Consider the following 15992-nt stretch of genomic DNA (forward strand, 5'->3'; position numbering starts at 1 on the left):
CCGCTCTGCCTTTCTTGGCCTTTGTGCATACACTTTCAACGCTATGTGCCGTGCCATGTAAATGCTATTATCTTTGACCCAGCTGTGTGAAATAGAACTCCATTAACTGCGTCTGTGACTACATTCACACCTGTAGATGTACTCTGATAGCTGACCTCTGACAAAGTATTGAAGGGACGCTGAAGCAGACAACCCTACCGATGAAGCGGAGACTTTGATAACTGGGACAGAAGACCGTTGCCCTAAATAATATGGAACACATATACCTAGCGATAATTGTCTTATCGGCACCATGTGATAACGTTTACTGTCCATTGGTTAACACGCGAAATAAGCTGATGGGCTACCTACTGCGACTGAACTTTTGCTAGCTTGATATCGAAGTGTTGGCCCTGAAACTTGAGGACTGTTGGAGTGAGTGGTAGTCAAGTCAGGTAAGCAATAGTTTTCGCCTGACACGTTCAGGGTTTCGTTCATCAAATAATGGAGCGGAGTACTTGGGTGGTTTTTGGAGGTCTCGCTATTTTCCTGGCTGTGTTCCTGCAGCTGACTGTGCTGCAAGGCAGCAGGGCGCAAGTTGAGGTTTACCCTCGATCGACGAGAGCAGGTAAGAGTCGGGTTTACCGTAACTGCACAAACCTTTACACATCAACCTTTCTCTTTAAGCTTTTCCACAGGTCAAGAGAGTAGATTTTTTTTTTAAATGTTGGTTTCTAAACACGATTTACTTAGCTTACATAACACTGAACTAGGATCATGGGCGTGTGTAAACACAAGTTCTTGGTTACGATGTTCGAATCACTATGCTAAGTAACTCGATTTCAAATGAACATAATTCCGTTACAGAAATTATGTCGTAAGGCTTATGTGTTTGTGTGTGGTAACACTTTCTACCAATTGGTAAGAATGTTAATACGTGCATACCTCTACACTGTTATAGGCAACAACCTGTTCTTCACATTTAACCCAATTGTCGCTACCTTTGCATTCATAAAAGCATGAACTCATAAAAGCATATCTGCAAATTCTCTTACACGCACATACTCTGTGACTGCGAAATATCTATAGTTTACATGTTACAAACTTCAGATGTAAAGCTCGACATATGCTCGCATCTTTGATTCCCAACTTGTCCGCAGGCGGATGCCCACCGTTTCAAGCGCCATATACCTCCGTGGGTCGGTACCACTGTATCAAAAAGCGGGCCAGCACTTTATACAACTGTAAGCTGAACTGTCCCGCCAACATGCGGCCTGAACCACAGCGGCAGCAGCTGACATACAAATGTACTGGAGGACGATGGGTGTCTTCACACGATGACCGCACCCAGTGTGTCGGTAGGTGACGACTGAGGCAATCCTGTTTTTTAAATGGGAATCTAGGAAAAAAGGATCCTGGCCACTACTAACATAAAGCAGTCATCTTTTTACAATAGGAATATTGATATTTTCTCAATCCTTTAACAATTCAGTCTGCGGACTATGAGCATAGGTAAGAGTGGCAATGAAGCAGTACAAATATACCCACAGAACAGGAAACTAAGATATAGAAACTATACTTTCAAAACTTAGCTTATACCTGTCTCTGGCCGTACAAACAATTTTCTTGCGATTTCTAACTTTACCAATTATTTTCAGCACGAAGGTCTGTAAATCTTGTTGAACAACGACTGGCTTCGCCTGCCCTGTTGAACCAGCTTTTAGAGCTCTACCTCAATCACAGTTACACATATTTTGCCATGGTAACTAAACAGCATTCTTGTATCTCTTGCCAATTTACCCTTTTAATGTACTTTGATGATCAGCTACTATCTTTCTAGTTGGGAAACAAGAGTTTAAGAGAGTTAACTAGCTTACCTTTTCTCTCTCTTTTTTTTAAATTGTATATAACCAATAGCCAGTCAGATCCTAGCAACCACTAACAATTATATTCTGGATAGTTTTTTCATTTTTATCCAAGGGGTTACCACTGTTGTCACTGAAACCATGAATATTTTGATTCCATAACAATAAACACACAAATTTATTCACTTTATTTAACTAAAATACAGTTTCACACACACTAACCCTGATGACAACAGAAGGTACAAGGACAAACCAATAATCTTTCCTATTTTCTTGGAACCTAGGCCTACTTCTGCGATAGGGCTGATGTTCAGCTGCCTGGATTCCAAAAGTTCTTTCTAGGAATGTGGCAAGCCAGCACAGATATGACCAGAGACCTCCTGAGTTACATCAATAAACGTGGAGGGTGGTTCAGCTTGAGGATGTGGTGAGTGCGAATAACAGAGATGGGAAGAGAGGAATGAATGAAAATAATGTCATTGGGTCTCTAGGCATCCTTAGCTAGGAAAATGTGCCTTTAAGTCCAGGTTATAAAATACTGACACGACTCAAAATGCATCAGGCTACAGGCAGACTCCTTGTTTCCAGTGTAATATTTATTAGTGACTTATTTGAGGCAAGGACGGTCACTGAAAATGAAGAATACAGTACACTGTGTGAAACCATTTGTGAAATTGTTCATGACTTATAGCACAGGCCACAAGTGGTTGAGAAGCTTCATCTTGGACTAGAGGACAAAAAAGTGGGTTTGGTGGCCATGGAAACAGCCTTGGATATGGAGCATGAATCACATACATTACTTCTTGAAATCATGAAGAAAATTGAAGATGGACCAGTCAATGATCCACATGTGAGTTAAATCTACATTAGAAAAATGCTTCTGTAATTTGTTTGTACTTTGTAGTGCATATTGTTCTGTCATAGTTGTTTACACTGTTATGTCATTGCAACTTACAGCTTTAAACACTCTTCTTGCAAACTCCATGTCTTAATCTGGATAAATTCTGTTCTTAATACAATCTTGATCTTTTGCATTAGCTAATACATTTTTTGGCTCCATTTATACAGCTATAAATTCACTTTCATGAAATCTCTCACTGCTGTATTATCTTTACATGAAAAAAAAAAAAAGGCTTCTTTTCATGCGAATTTCTCATTCAATGTCATTCCAGTTGATGCACCTACTAGAAGACACACATCTTGAATACAAGATTAAGATGATCAAGAAAATTGCTGACATTGTTGCCAACCTCCGTTCTTTTGTGGCCACTGGAGAAGGTGATTATGAATTAGGAGAATATGAGATTGATAATAATCTGCAATGAACTGTGTGACTTACTCTGCTTTCTGCAGATGTGTTATACTCAAAATTGCCATTATACTAAGAAATGTGTCAGCATGCAAGACAGGCTTAAGGCATATTAAATGAAAACTAGTTTGGACAAATTAATCCTTTACAAGATGAAATGCAATGCAAAAAAAAAATAATAATTTTCTCACCACGAAACTCTCACTGCTGTACCCAAAAGAGGCATTACTTTTGTGAAATGCAGGTGGTATTTTGGAGGGAAAGTGATGCATAACAATATGTTTAACTATAAAACAGCAAGCATGCATTATTTCGTGGCTTGAGTCTTTTGTCCTTGTTTCGACAGATTACATAAATGTATAAAAGTACATCATAAATTGGTCTGTTCTCTTGTTCCTCTTGCATTTCCATACATGACCATACATAACTCAGATCACACACATATAGATCTACATCCTTTCATTTATATAAGCATGTTCTCTCTCTCTCTCAGACACACACATCACAATCTATGTGCTATTTTCTCCACCACCATTTAACAAGACTTTTCTATCAGTGCCTGAACTTTGGCACGTGTTTCGTCATTCCCATATTTTTCTTCAAACTGAAGATATTTCTTCAAGAAAAACTGTGCACTTTTTGAAGCAAGTCCTCTGTCAAGAAGGTCCCTGTAAGACAGAAGCAAGGATCTGATGATGCTACAACTGGATGGTAAATGTGAATTTTTAAAGAAGTCTTTGACTGGACACAATATTGTCAGGCTTAGATTTACCTGAACATAGCATATCTTATCACAAATGAAGAAAAGGAGCTACTGAAGCTGCCCAGAAGTTCAAGTCTGCAGTATTTTCTTAATCCCAATGCTATGTCATGATATAATTTTAACTGATGGATGCTGTTAAAGAACAAAAATAGTCCTTCACTTATTATCTTTGATCTAAAATTATCTAAGAAATAAAAACGTTCCTTTCTGACCTTGCTTTTTGAAGGTCCCCTTGCTTGGTGACCATGTCAATATAAACAGACATAATGTCTGAGCGGCGTGGAAACTCAGCAATTATCTTCTCAAACATGGTGGCACCTCGCTCAGGACTCCCATGATTGTATTCCAGTTGAGCAAATTTAGAAATGGTTTCCACATCTGTGGAAAAAATACATAATTTACTCAATTCCGACAATCTACAACATCACTATTACTCCACCTTTCACCCAGATTTTTAACTTAAAGTGGACAGGGTTCCCAGGGATCAGGGATGGTGCCAAAAAAGGACCTTAAAAGTACCTTTCATGCATTCGTAAGGACCTAAGTGACAGTCATCAATGCTTAAGTTTTTCTCTTGTGTGGTCGGAAAGATGTATTATTTATGAATCTGTGGTCTTCTCTATGTTCTCAAATACATGTATTTCTAGTAATAAATGATCAAAGAGTTAATTTTGATGCCTGTCTGCCATATTTAGATTAGATAACTTAAAAAGTGTCCTTAGTGCGCTGATAACATACACCGTTAATGTTCCAAGTTTTCTAGAAATCTAAGTAATAATAATTGCAAAACCTGAAAGCCATTCTTTGGTGTAATACAAAAGTCAGTTCACATGTCTCTCTCTCGCACACACACTCTAACGGGAAGAGAGAGAGAAATAGAACTATGCACAGTAGTACTAGAAGATCAAAGTTCAAGAAAGAGTAAGTTTCTAAAGACCTTTTGAAAAAAGAGTGTTTTTTGCGAATACGGAAGGGCAACTAGTGTTGTACAGATGTGTAGACCAAACATGCGGCGAAAAATCGTCGGTATTTTGCGCCAAAGTCAACTCCGGAAATAAATTTGTGGTAATATTTTATCGATAAAAGGACTTAAAAGGGTCACAGAGAAAATGTAAGGGCCTGTGTGAGAATTTGAAAGGACCGCATGGCAAATAAAAGGACTTAAAAGGCCTTTCGGCGAAAATTCAATTTAAAAGGACCTGGGAACCATGGTGGATAAAAACAGCATTCCTTCCATTTTTATAGTTTGCCACAAAGAGATTAATTCCAAAGCAAAAAGACCCTAAAATTTTACTGGTAGCTAAGTGGTTTCTTAGTCATTAGATTGTGTGTAGGACATGAGCTAAATACCACGTTCGAATTTTGTTTAGGCTAGTGATAAAAAAAACCACCCTCCATTCAACCAGCAGTGATATGCTTTGCTATGGAAGTTAAAAGACAGTAATGTGAGAGCTGTACTATACCTTCCTTATGACATATTCTAGATATGGGGAACCATAGTTAACTGAAAATATAACCTCTAAGCTATGAGATCCTTTACCTTCTACCCCATCAATCCTACTGTTTTGCTATTTTTAAAAAAAGTAACTTCTTGGACTTACGATCACGCTTCTCCAAGCTGAGAAGTGATCTCTGCAGCAATTTACGTGCAGCATCCACACGCCCTTGCTTGAAGAAAAACAATGCGAATTCCACCCAGACCTGCTTGTTCTGCCTGAATTTGCGTACCATGGTTTGGTAAGTCCGCTCAGCATCCTGGTCAAACAAGTGGTATATCAACACTTAGCTAAGCTTTTAGTTTAGTGATGACCTATAGCGTATTGCTGCCTGTAGGAAGGTAGAAGTGAAGGTAATTAAGAAATGCTTGAGAATGAGAGAGAGAGGGGAAATGAAGGTATAGATTTCTAGCAAGCATTAAACTTTTGTCGCTTAACATTTTAAATAATAAACACACATGAAAGAATCCACCTGATCAGTCTTCTTGGTATTCCTAATATCTCGGTGAGCAATATAGTTGCCATTTTGTTTGTCAAATAAAAGAATCCTGCTAGTATTCTTAAAAAGTTTAAATTAAACACTCCAAAAAAAGGATAAAGCCTGATAAGCCAAGACAGAACACTAACATGATTTTCCTTCTATTGATGCCAAAGCAAGAATTTTGTCATAGGAACAAGCAATACACACACACCTCAAGCTGGCCCCCAGTGGTGAACATGGCAGCAACACGTCGATACAAGCTTAACTGATCATTGACCTGCAAGGCACGATGAAGAGTGTTGGCAACCTGTTCCTTGCTGCCATGGCGATTCTCAAGGTTGAGGAGTGCAATCCAAATATTCAGCTTTTCCTGCTCTTCCCTGTGACATGATATATCATGTAGAAATGGAATACATTTGGAAGGAGATCAAATATAATGTTCTAACTTCCTTCACTAATCTGCGGATACAGAGAAACTGGGTCAACAGCTGACCCCTATTACAGGAATGAGAAGGAAAAGCATATGAAGATAATATACCAGGCCTCAAGGAGGTTGATTCTGTGAAACTTTTCATTACAAGACAGGCAAGCAGATATTATAACACAGCACTCCTTTATATAATAATATAAATAATTATCTCTTACTGTTCCTTGCTATTACAAGCAAGTATGCAATGACCCTAACTATAGTTTACTGCATTCATCAACACTACCCCACTTCTACTTTATTCAGCTGATCTATTAAGCCTGAACTGAGAAGGATGATCCTACCTAAATGATATAGTTTTCAGGGCTTGCTCTGCCACACCTCTGGCTTTTTCCACATCTCCTTCATTCAAGTATTTAGACATGTACTGGATCCAAAGCATGGAGTTGTCAGGCTGAGATAAAAGCAGCTTGTCAAAATCCACAGGCTGCTCAGCAGAAGATTCCTAAGAAGGAGAAGATGGAAACCCAAATTATTTTGGCAGAATGGGGAAAAAGAAAACCTTTTTTTCAAGTACATCATGCAATGAAATATTAACATGTACATGGACAGGAATACCAACATGTATAAAACAAGATGCATTTATTAATTTCAAATTGGAGAAATTTTGTTTACTACACATATTTTGGCTTTAGACAAAATTAAGATCAAATAGAACTTTTTTCTGTTGTTATTTACAGATTTTTTATCAGTGACTCAAAATACTAAATAGCAAAGAGCACAACAACAAAAAGTCCCCTACCCCCAATTTTTCCATGAAACATTCAGATTTTAAAATTAGCAGCAGCATGGATTTCTTTAATCTGTGGAAGGCTGAATGTTTTTCACAACTGCAGATTGTGAGATGGCAGATATTTAGCTTGATAACAAAGGCAGTTTTCAAAACATTAAAACTTTAAAGTTTAAAGCTACCACAAAGAAGATTAAAAAACATAAAAAGCTGTTGTTGAAACACACAAAGTAACAAAAAACTATGAGTAACTCACTGATGAAACTGCTGTTTGGCTGGAAATCTTTTTCTTCTTTTTATTTGGTTCCTGAAAATAGTCATTAAGTATTTAAAAATCCCTCCTCCCCATTTAAAAGTTTATTTCCATTTATATTATTTTAAGTAATTGTCATGCCTAAAATTGGCATGTTTTACCATGCTAATAACCATCATTAAAAAACATGTTATAAAGGAAAAGGACTAAAGGGAAGCTGCTTGATAAGTTTTAGTAGAAAAACCATTTTGCTAATAGGCTTTGCTTCTATTTGATAAAAAAAAAGTAAATTTGGAAAACGTGTCTGCACCTCCCTTTAGTACATTGCTGCAAGACATATTTAGGACCTAAAGCTAACTGTATTATTGTAGATGATAACAGTGTAGATCACCAGTGGGACATGTGGGGGAAAACTGGTCAAACAAGAAAAATTAGGAACTGACACTAAAGCCCATCTTCCACAAGGTTCAGACTATACACAGAACCAAGAACATCTTTCCAGCTTTGTCTCATCTGCTTCCTATATCAGAGATTAAAAGAATTGATACCTCATCACTGATATCCTCTTCATTGTTGCTGGGTAAATCCACTGATGTGACAGGTTCCCATGAAAAAGTATCCAGAACATTCAGCCTCTCTACTTTTGCTTCCGATGTTTTATTGCCCTGACCAGATGAATTTTACAATTAATTAATTTCTATTTGAGCTATTATTTTATTACTTTTTTAAATAAAATAATAACTCTTAAAATTTTCTCTCCTCTACCACAAAGCACAATTTTCATCTTTTAACACTGGAAAAAAAACATGTAAATGTTACATTTAAAGATATACATTAAAATCATGCACAGAAAAAAAAATTATACCTTCTGCTGTACAGTCACTGAAAGTTTTCTCTTCTGCTTCTCATTTGGAAATTTTTGAATATTTTGTTGAGGTTGATCTTCAGCACCAGTACTGCAAATTATAACAACAGACAAGTCAAAATAATCCATTTCTACATTATAATGAATTGTGGTTTGGAATTGAAATAGTGGCATTGCTAAAATACATGTGATGTGCTGAAACACTTTTATTTTGCTGTTCACATATTCTATCAATGACTGCCAAATACTTTTTAAAAAAACCATTAAGAAATTTCTTACTTACCAGATAACATGACTGTGTGGAGTTTACCCTACTAGCTACCTTAATTTTAGCTTTCTGTTCTTGACTAGCCAAGGCTGACCAATGAACAGGGAGAACTCCCTCCCCCATCCTGTCCCATCTAGCCAATGAACTGAACTCTCCAGATTTTTGCTGATTTAGTGAAGAGACTTACAGTAGGGAAGTGGGAGGAAACTATAGGTCACGACATATGGAAAGTACCTCAATTCCAGTCGGGCTGCAGACTGGGAGGCCACTCTATTTTAAGCTACAGAGCAGCAGAGACTGGTAGATTGGATGAGTTATGCTGCTGATGTGCTACTGACTTCAATCAGAAAATCAAAATCTCAGGTAAAACTATCAAATGTGGAAATGGACAACTGGCAGGAAGCCACTGACATGTACTGTTAATGTGGAAACAAATGCACAGACTTGCCTATTGAATCAGAGCAGGTAGGAAAGTTGGAAAATGACTGGCAAGTAGTGTGGCAACAAAAAGAAACAAGGACATAGTATACATAAAGGATGTGCCAGCTCAGCAAATGAAGTTTTTGAAAGCTGCAATATCCCGAGGCACGAACTGCTTCTTTAAAGGATGGAATATTACAAGTTGACACAGCACGACCCTGCAAGATATGAGTAGGAGAAGGTTTGTGCTGTTGTGCCGACCTGCCCAGTTCTTAAGTTGGCTGTAGTGGAATTGTAATGTTGCTGTTGCTTGTGAAGGATGAAGCATTTTTGCTTATTTAGCCTTATCTTTATCCTCCAAAGCTAAAGAACACATTTTAACAGAACAAGGTGTCCTTTTTTCTACACAGTTTGCCCTTGACCACCTTCATCCATCTATCCTCAGACCAGAAAATTCAGCAAGTTGACAAAACAACAAGAGGCACTTGAGACAGCAAATGTGAGTTGGCAGGCAACTTTGCTGTACCGCAAAAATTCTCAATGTCACAAGGTAACACAACCGACTCAACTAAGGGTGGGTGAAAATGGGACAGGAGAACTCGCTGGCTAGGCGATGCAAGATGGGGTGTGAGTTGTGCAAGTTTGTGTGCTCCCTGTTCATCGATCAACTTTTACCAATCAGAAGTGTATAGCTGGAATTGAGGTAACTAGTAAGGTGAACTCCAGTCACATCATCTGGTACAGTACAAAGACACATCCTCTTCAATATAATTTGTCACTTACAAATCCCTTTTTAAACTGGTAGTAGAAAGATAAAGGAATTCTGTTGTCTGAGGTTTATTTTTGATTGAATGTTGAGAGGAGTTCCTAATGGGAAAATAAACGTGATTAATTTTCTCATGTGTGCACTAGTTTGGTTTTTCACAAAAATAGGAGGAAAATACAGACCTCTTAGGTTTATGCAGATGCAAGCTGCAATTTTCCTTCTCATTGCAAGACTCAATGTAAACCTTCAAAAACTTTCCCACTTCCACATTCTTTAACTTAGCATCAGTAGCCAGCAATTGACCTCTGTAGTCATCTGGGAAACGTAAATAAATGTGGTTGTCTGATATGCTTGTCACTTTTCCTTTGACTTTTTTTCCCTCCAGCACCTGTTCTCTTCTCCCTGCAAAAGAATTCTCATTCTTAAATGGTTTTACACTGCATGGCATGAAACAGCTTTGCAATGAGTCCATACTTGATTCAAGAAGAGAATAAAAGCTGAGCACTCTTCTTGATTAGTTTTCTTTTTCTTCACATCAATAGGCAAATATATGTACAACAGAAAAATGTTAGATAAATAAAGTGAGGACTAAGGGATGGGTGGGTCAGAAAAATGCTATGTATAACTTAAACATAAATCTTTGAAAGCTTCTCCACTTAAATTAAAAACAAACAAACAAAAAAAACCCCAACTGAATACTCCAGTGTTCTTCTTATCAAAAGACTGAATACAGTGATACCTCGGTTCTCGAACATAATTCGTTCCGGGAGGACGGTCGAGAACCAAATTGTTCGAGAACCGAAGCAATAAAACCCATAGGAAATAATGGAAACTGGATTAATTCGTTCCAAGCCCCAGAAAATGCCTATTTACTGGCCTAATTTGCATATAATATGTAGAAAAACATGAGTTTCAACAAGAAATAAAAGTGTATTTATTAAAACAAAAAAAAATAAAATGTACAGTACAGTAAATTTTGTTTCATCTACTGTACCTGTACCAAACTTTATGGCAGGAGGGAATGAATGTGGAGGAAGGAGGGAAGGGGGATGGTTATTGTTTTGAAGGGGAGTCCTCTTCAATAAAAACAGAGGGTAACTGCTCTTCGGGTGTTTCTGTTCTCTGTATCTTTTGCTGAGGAGAATCAGAATCTTGCTCTGCAGTTGCTTGTCTGATTTCTTTACGGAAGAATTTGTCAATTGTTTGCTGTTTTTTTCTCCTTTGCAAAATTTTGCGGAAAGTGGACATAACATTGTCATTAAAAATGTTAACTGCTCTATTTGCTACCACTTTATCAGGGTGATGTTGTTCAACAAAATTTGCGATTTCTGCCCATTTTGCACACATTTCATGACTCTCTCCACAAAACATGACTCTCTCTCTCTCTGCACTCACACTGATGACGCAAGCAAGGCGCGCTGGGCCGAATGAACGCCATTCGGCTCATCTCGGACGTTCGGATGTTCGAGTTCCAAATATTTGTTCGGATTCCAAGACAAAATTTTCTCGAATTTCCTGGTCGAATAAAGAAGAAGAAGAAGAAGAAGAAGAAGAAGGAGTTTTGTAACGCGCAAAATCCGAATCCTTGAGAAACGCTCAATGCGCCGAAAAATTGTACATAAAAGTACACAAATAAAAGCCACATTAGCAACCACAGAAAACCTAAAGGAAAGTTCACACAGTGAAGTTGCACACAGTATCAAACGATCCGACGGCTAAAGAGGACCATAGTTGTGAGCGAACGATCTGCTGCTGCAAAGCGCATGACCACTACTCACAAACACAGGTCCACAAATCAGGAGAAGGATTGTGATCAACATCTACAAGCCGCATGATTGAAGTGTCTTTGTGTTGCATTCTGCGAACTGACTGGATCTACAGGCTGGATGTCGATCGCTCTCGCGTGCTTCACTCACTGCCGCAGCGAACTTGAGTTGCAGTAAAGAAAGTGAAGCGACGATCCCCTTTTTCGTTGTATAATATGATAATATTCCTTCATATTCTTAAGATATTCACAGTATATTCTCAATATTTTTCCGATGTCATCGATCCTTGTTATCTGGAGTCATCACCGTTAGATCTACAGTGATCGCCCTTATTAACCACAAATAACCACAAAATTACAAATAGTTTGCACTTCTTTCTCGTGGAACGACTGAGACTCTCAGCTGCCAGTGTTAGTATCAGCTGCGCAAAGGACTGTTAGTGTTCGCCATAGAAGCAAACTCCGAGAAAAGCTCTTGTATCTGAAATATCGTGTGGCAACAGCCAGTCCTCAGTGTTCACAGAGCAGGAAAACAGGGTCTTCTTATCTGCACAATGGTGGGGAGGTGATGTCGATGGTAAGGCTGACTTGCTGGTGTACAATCAGGCAGTTTAGCAAGTCGTCTGCCCTGGGCCCGTACTGGATCTCAACGGCCCTGAGTTCAGATCTACAGCTTGGAAAGCCGTAGCGTCGTCATACAGTAGCAATGCAAAATAGAGCAATGATGAAATCACAAAACAGAGGAAAACTGCATGAACATTTTGAAATCAAAGGACTGACTTGTGTGATCTTCAAGATCTTCAGAAAAAAAAACCGTTATGCAGAGAAGACCAGAAGTCGACGGAAAATCCGAAATCGCAGAAGAAAACAAAGTCAAATAGTCTTGTACAGCAACGACGAAACGAAAAAAAAGCACCGGGCTAACCAATGGGCACCAAAAACACAGCAAACTAATAAAAAAATACAAAAATTGCGGAGAACCGCCTCCTTCAAACCTGCCAGGCGAAGGGACGTTACTCTCATTGTGATACCGATTTGGTCGAAAGTCAATGCGTTCAAGAACCGAGGTATCACTGTACTCATATCTTCTTTGTATTGCCCATAACAGCAAACAGTCAATAAACATTTCTAATGATAAGAGGATAAACCAGTACAGGTATCTCTAGAGGATATTGGGTTAAGGGGTGAATGCTAAATGCACACTGAGACGACCATCCAATAAAACCAGTCACTCCCATTGATGACTCTGAAGACTGTCGCAAAGACTTGTGGCGCATGGAAGCATTGTACTCATAATTATGTTTAAATAGCTTATGATTACAGTAAACATAAAATGCTCCCTGTAAATTCTCTTTCTTTGATACCAGACAACCCAACTGTCACAAGTTTAAGGGATACAGCTGTTCTTTATCTAATTACTGCCCCTGATCAGTGGGATTAGTCCTGGAACAAAGTTCTATCTTCGATACCAGATGACCCAAAGGAGAAGCAAAAGCTCTGTTAGAGTTAAGAAAATTAAGAATTAAGAAAATAAAATATCCTTAAAGTCTAATAGGTTACCAGGGTTTCTGCTAAGGCTAAATTCTTTAGGGTCCCAGGGACCCCTTCTTCAGATTTTTAAGGGGTCCCCGTTCTTCACCCAAATTTGAAGGGAACCCCATTGACAAAAATTGAAGGGGTCCTCCGAACTTTTAATGCGTACTGTACGCAATTTTTTGCGTAAGCAGAAGCCCTGGGTTACTGTAATTTTTCTCACCCGTGAATGTAAGATGAAGCAAGCCTTGATCCTCTACACTCACAACAGTAGCAGTGTAGCCATGTGATGGCAGGAAATGTTTCTCTGGTTGTCGCAAAACCTGGCAAATAAATCTCCTCAATCATGCCATCAAACAAAAAAAAAAAAAACTTAAATAACACATTACTCCTGGGATGATTCATGACACAGAACAACTCATTTCACCTCATCTCAAAAATAAGAATCCCTGCGAGTGTACGTTTCAATGCATGCATATAAGAGGAAAAAAGTGAAAATTTTAACTGGTGAATAAGAAAGGTAAGGGGTAATGAAGGAAAAGTATCTTAGAAAGACAGAAAACAATCAAGTGCATAGTAAAACTGATTTAAATCTTTTCTTTTTAATTTTATTAAATAATAATATTTCCCAATAATTTAAGTCAAAACTGCTTCTAAAAAGGTACAAACCTTTGAACACTACAGTTCTCATTTGAATTTCTATGACAAATAGCAGTGCTACATTCTATTCACTTGCCAGTAACTCTGCGGTTAATTTCACATTTTACTCTTTCTTTTAATCCGACACTACAAAATGATACTTACCCCAAGATCATCGGATAAATCGAAGACAGAGATGATTCCTGTTTGTGTGGTACTGACATTCACCCAGAGTTTATTGTGCTCATACTAGAAAAAAAAAAAAAAGAAAATAAAAGGGGGCAAAATAAAGCTAGCATACAGGGATGAAAGACATGACTAACAAAATGACTGACATAGTATAAGCAGCTGTAACCAAATGTAAAACTGCACAGAAAAGCACAACATACAATAACAGTAGAAAGTATAGTTCTCTCTCTCTCCTATGAATATACACACACACCATTTTAACAAGGCTTAAACATCTGGAAAAGAAATGAACGTTACACATCAGTGTAACTTATCATTTCTCAACATAATCATAACACATACCTGAATTGGATATACAAGGACTTTGTCACCAATTTTCGGCTTCTGGTTGTGTGAAGACAGATCCGTTTCAACATATCCCTCATGATCAACTTTGCTGCAGAGAGTGGAAAAATTTCAGATATGAAAAAAAAGATTTGCAAGGATAATGTTATTTACTGCTGTATTATAAAGGGAAGTGCCAAGACAACATGAAATCTGCTTATGTTGCTCTTGCCAACCACATTCTGTATGCATGCATAGATGTCTGCACAAGCACAAATGCAACCCCTATACCCTCACACCCACAATGAGCATAAATTTAAGCTAATTGCTGAGAAGGGCATAATTCTGAGCATGAATCAATGATATAGCACACACACACAAAACAAAGCATGAACATATTATATTATGGTCAGAATTTTATTTTAACAACCACCAGTGCACTTTCTTCTTTTTATATATACATCCACAATAGATCAATATGGCAAATTTTGGAAATGCAGTTAATGCTCAAAAAGAGAGAGAGAAAGAATAACTTTTGTCATCTACCTTGGTCTCAATGTGCACTCAGGCATTGCTGTATGGAATTTGGGGTGTGATATTGGAAGATACCTATGTGGAGACAAAAAAAGAACCCAAACATAAATGTATTCAAACACAGCAACTCTCCCATACGGAACATGTTGTTGAAGAGCGTGACATTCTTACATAATTTTATTTCCCATTAGAACAATTTATTTCTGCACTTAAATGTAATATTAAATGCACCACTCTGCTTGTGTATATATATACATGCATGTACACAGTCATATTACTTCTACTCACTCCCCAACATGTAACCCCACCACAAACACACAATCTATAGCTACAAGGAAATATAGCAGGATGCAAACTTTAAAAAAAAAAGGGAGAGAGAGAGAGAGAGAGAGAGAGAAACCCCACCAAACAACTAAAAAAACAGCATTCTTACTTTTGGGACTTCAAACTTCGGAAGCCAATGATCTTCACTTTAACTTCTTGCCCTTTCTTGTAGCCCTGGTATACACAACTCCCCTGGACACACACAGTAAGATTTTTTTATGAATTGGCCTATTTTGTTGGCATTATAAGGCAAAGTGAGAAGATTTTTGTTTCAATTTGGCCAAGTTTTTTTTTTTTACAAGATACTAATTATCAAAACATTATAAATAACTTGTCTGTTAACACAAAAAAAGCTTAACATAATGAAGAGAAATTCAAGTGTGATGTCTACTTGTATTTATAATAATAATATGCTGATTTGTGTAGCGCTTTTCCCCACCATGAAAGGTGCGCTCAACGCATTAGGCATGACTGTCCACAGTTCATGGCGATGGACAAAGTTATAGTAATGTGGGAGAACAGTCTCATGTTGTAACTGTTTAGTTAATACAACTTTTTTCTGTACATAAGAGAACTCGCCATCTAAGTTTTCTCCATTTAACAGCTTTCTCTATTTAACAGCTATCTATAGTCCTGTTGACGAGTATTCAAAAGAAAAAAAAAAAAAAACAAAAAAAAAAACCAACCAATATTACCAATTATAATCTGAGTATCTCTTTTACCTATGAATTAAAAAGGTATTTTTAAACACTCTACCTCTCTGATTTCATCCACCACTTCTGTGATGTGAACCCTAGCAGGAATGCGACCAATCTTGATATTCATCTGTCCAGGGTAAAGATCATGTATGCTGCAAAGATTTAAAAAGTTTAACGCACTTTGTAAAAATTATTGAGTCATCAGCCAGAGATGCTGATCAAGCTTTTGAATATCTATGAAAAAGTAACTTGGACAGAAAATGTATAATTAAAATTAAAGTACGCATAATATGACGAACGTACA

General features: G+C 37.7%; 2 protein-coding genes across 2 annotated transcripts in view; one reads left to right on the forward strand and one right to left on the reverse strand.

The window, feature by feature from the left end:
• The first annotated feature begins 292 nt into the window (after positions 1-292).
• LOC112564442 lies at positions 293-3463 on the forward strand. The gene is made up of 6 exons (XM_025239272.1): positions 293-607; positions 1140-1337; positions 1638-1741; positions 2129-2271; positions 2536-2694; positions 3017-3463. The coding sequence occupies exons 1-5, from the start codon at positions 484-486 to the stop codon at positions 2573-2575; spliced, it is 609 nt and encodes a 202-aa protein (XP_025095057.1). The 5' UTR covers positions 293-483; the 3' UTR covers positions 2576-2694; positions 3017-3463.
• Positions 2420-15992, reverse strand: part of LOC112564441 (protein RRP5 homolog) — a 29402-nt gene continuing 15829 nt past the window's right edge. Inside the window, exons 7-21 of the mRNA XM_025239270.1 lie at positions 15747-15840; positions 15100-15182; positions 14679-14741; positions 14151-14244; positions 13785-13868; positions 13204-13303; positions 9865-10084; positions 8229-8319; positions 7912-8028; positions 7367-7417; positions 6665-6825; positions 6105-6273; positions 5518-5671; positions 4129-4294; positions 2420-3821 (exon numbers count right to left, since the gene is read on the reverse strand). Of these exons, the coding sequence (XP_025095055.1) occupies positions 3689-3821; positions 4129-4294; positions 5518-5671; positions 6105-6273; positions 6665-6825; positions 7367-7417; positions 7912-8028; positions 8229-8319; positions 9865-10084; positions 13204-13303; positions 13785-13868; positions 14151-14244; positions 14679-14741; positions 15100-15182; positions 15747-15840 (1780 nt within the window). The 3' untranslated portion in view covers positions 2420-3688. The remainder of the gene's footprint in view (positions 3822-4128; positions 4295-5517; positions 5672-6104; positions 6274-6664; positions 6826-7366; positions 7418-7911; positions 8029-8228; positions 8320-9864; positions 10085-13203; positions 13304-13784; positions 13869-14150; positions 14245-14678; positions 14742-15099; positions 15183-15746; positions 15841-15992) is intronic.

This window comes from Pomacea canaliculata, linkage group LG5 (genome assembly GCF_003073045.1).
Source record: "Pomacea canaliculata isolate SZHN2017 linkage group LG5, ASM307304v1, whole genome shotgun sequence".
Lineage (NCBI taxonomy): Eukaryota > Metazoa > Mollusca > Gastropoda > Architaenioglossa > Ampullariidae > Pomacea > Pomacea canaliculata.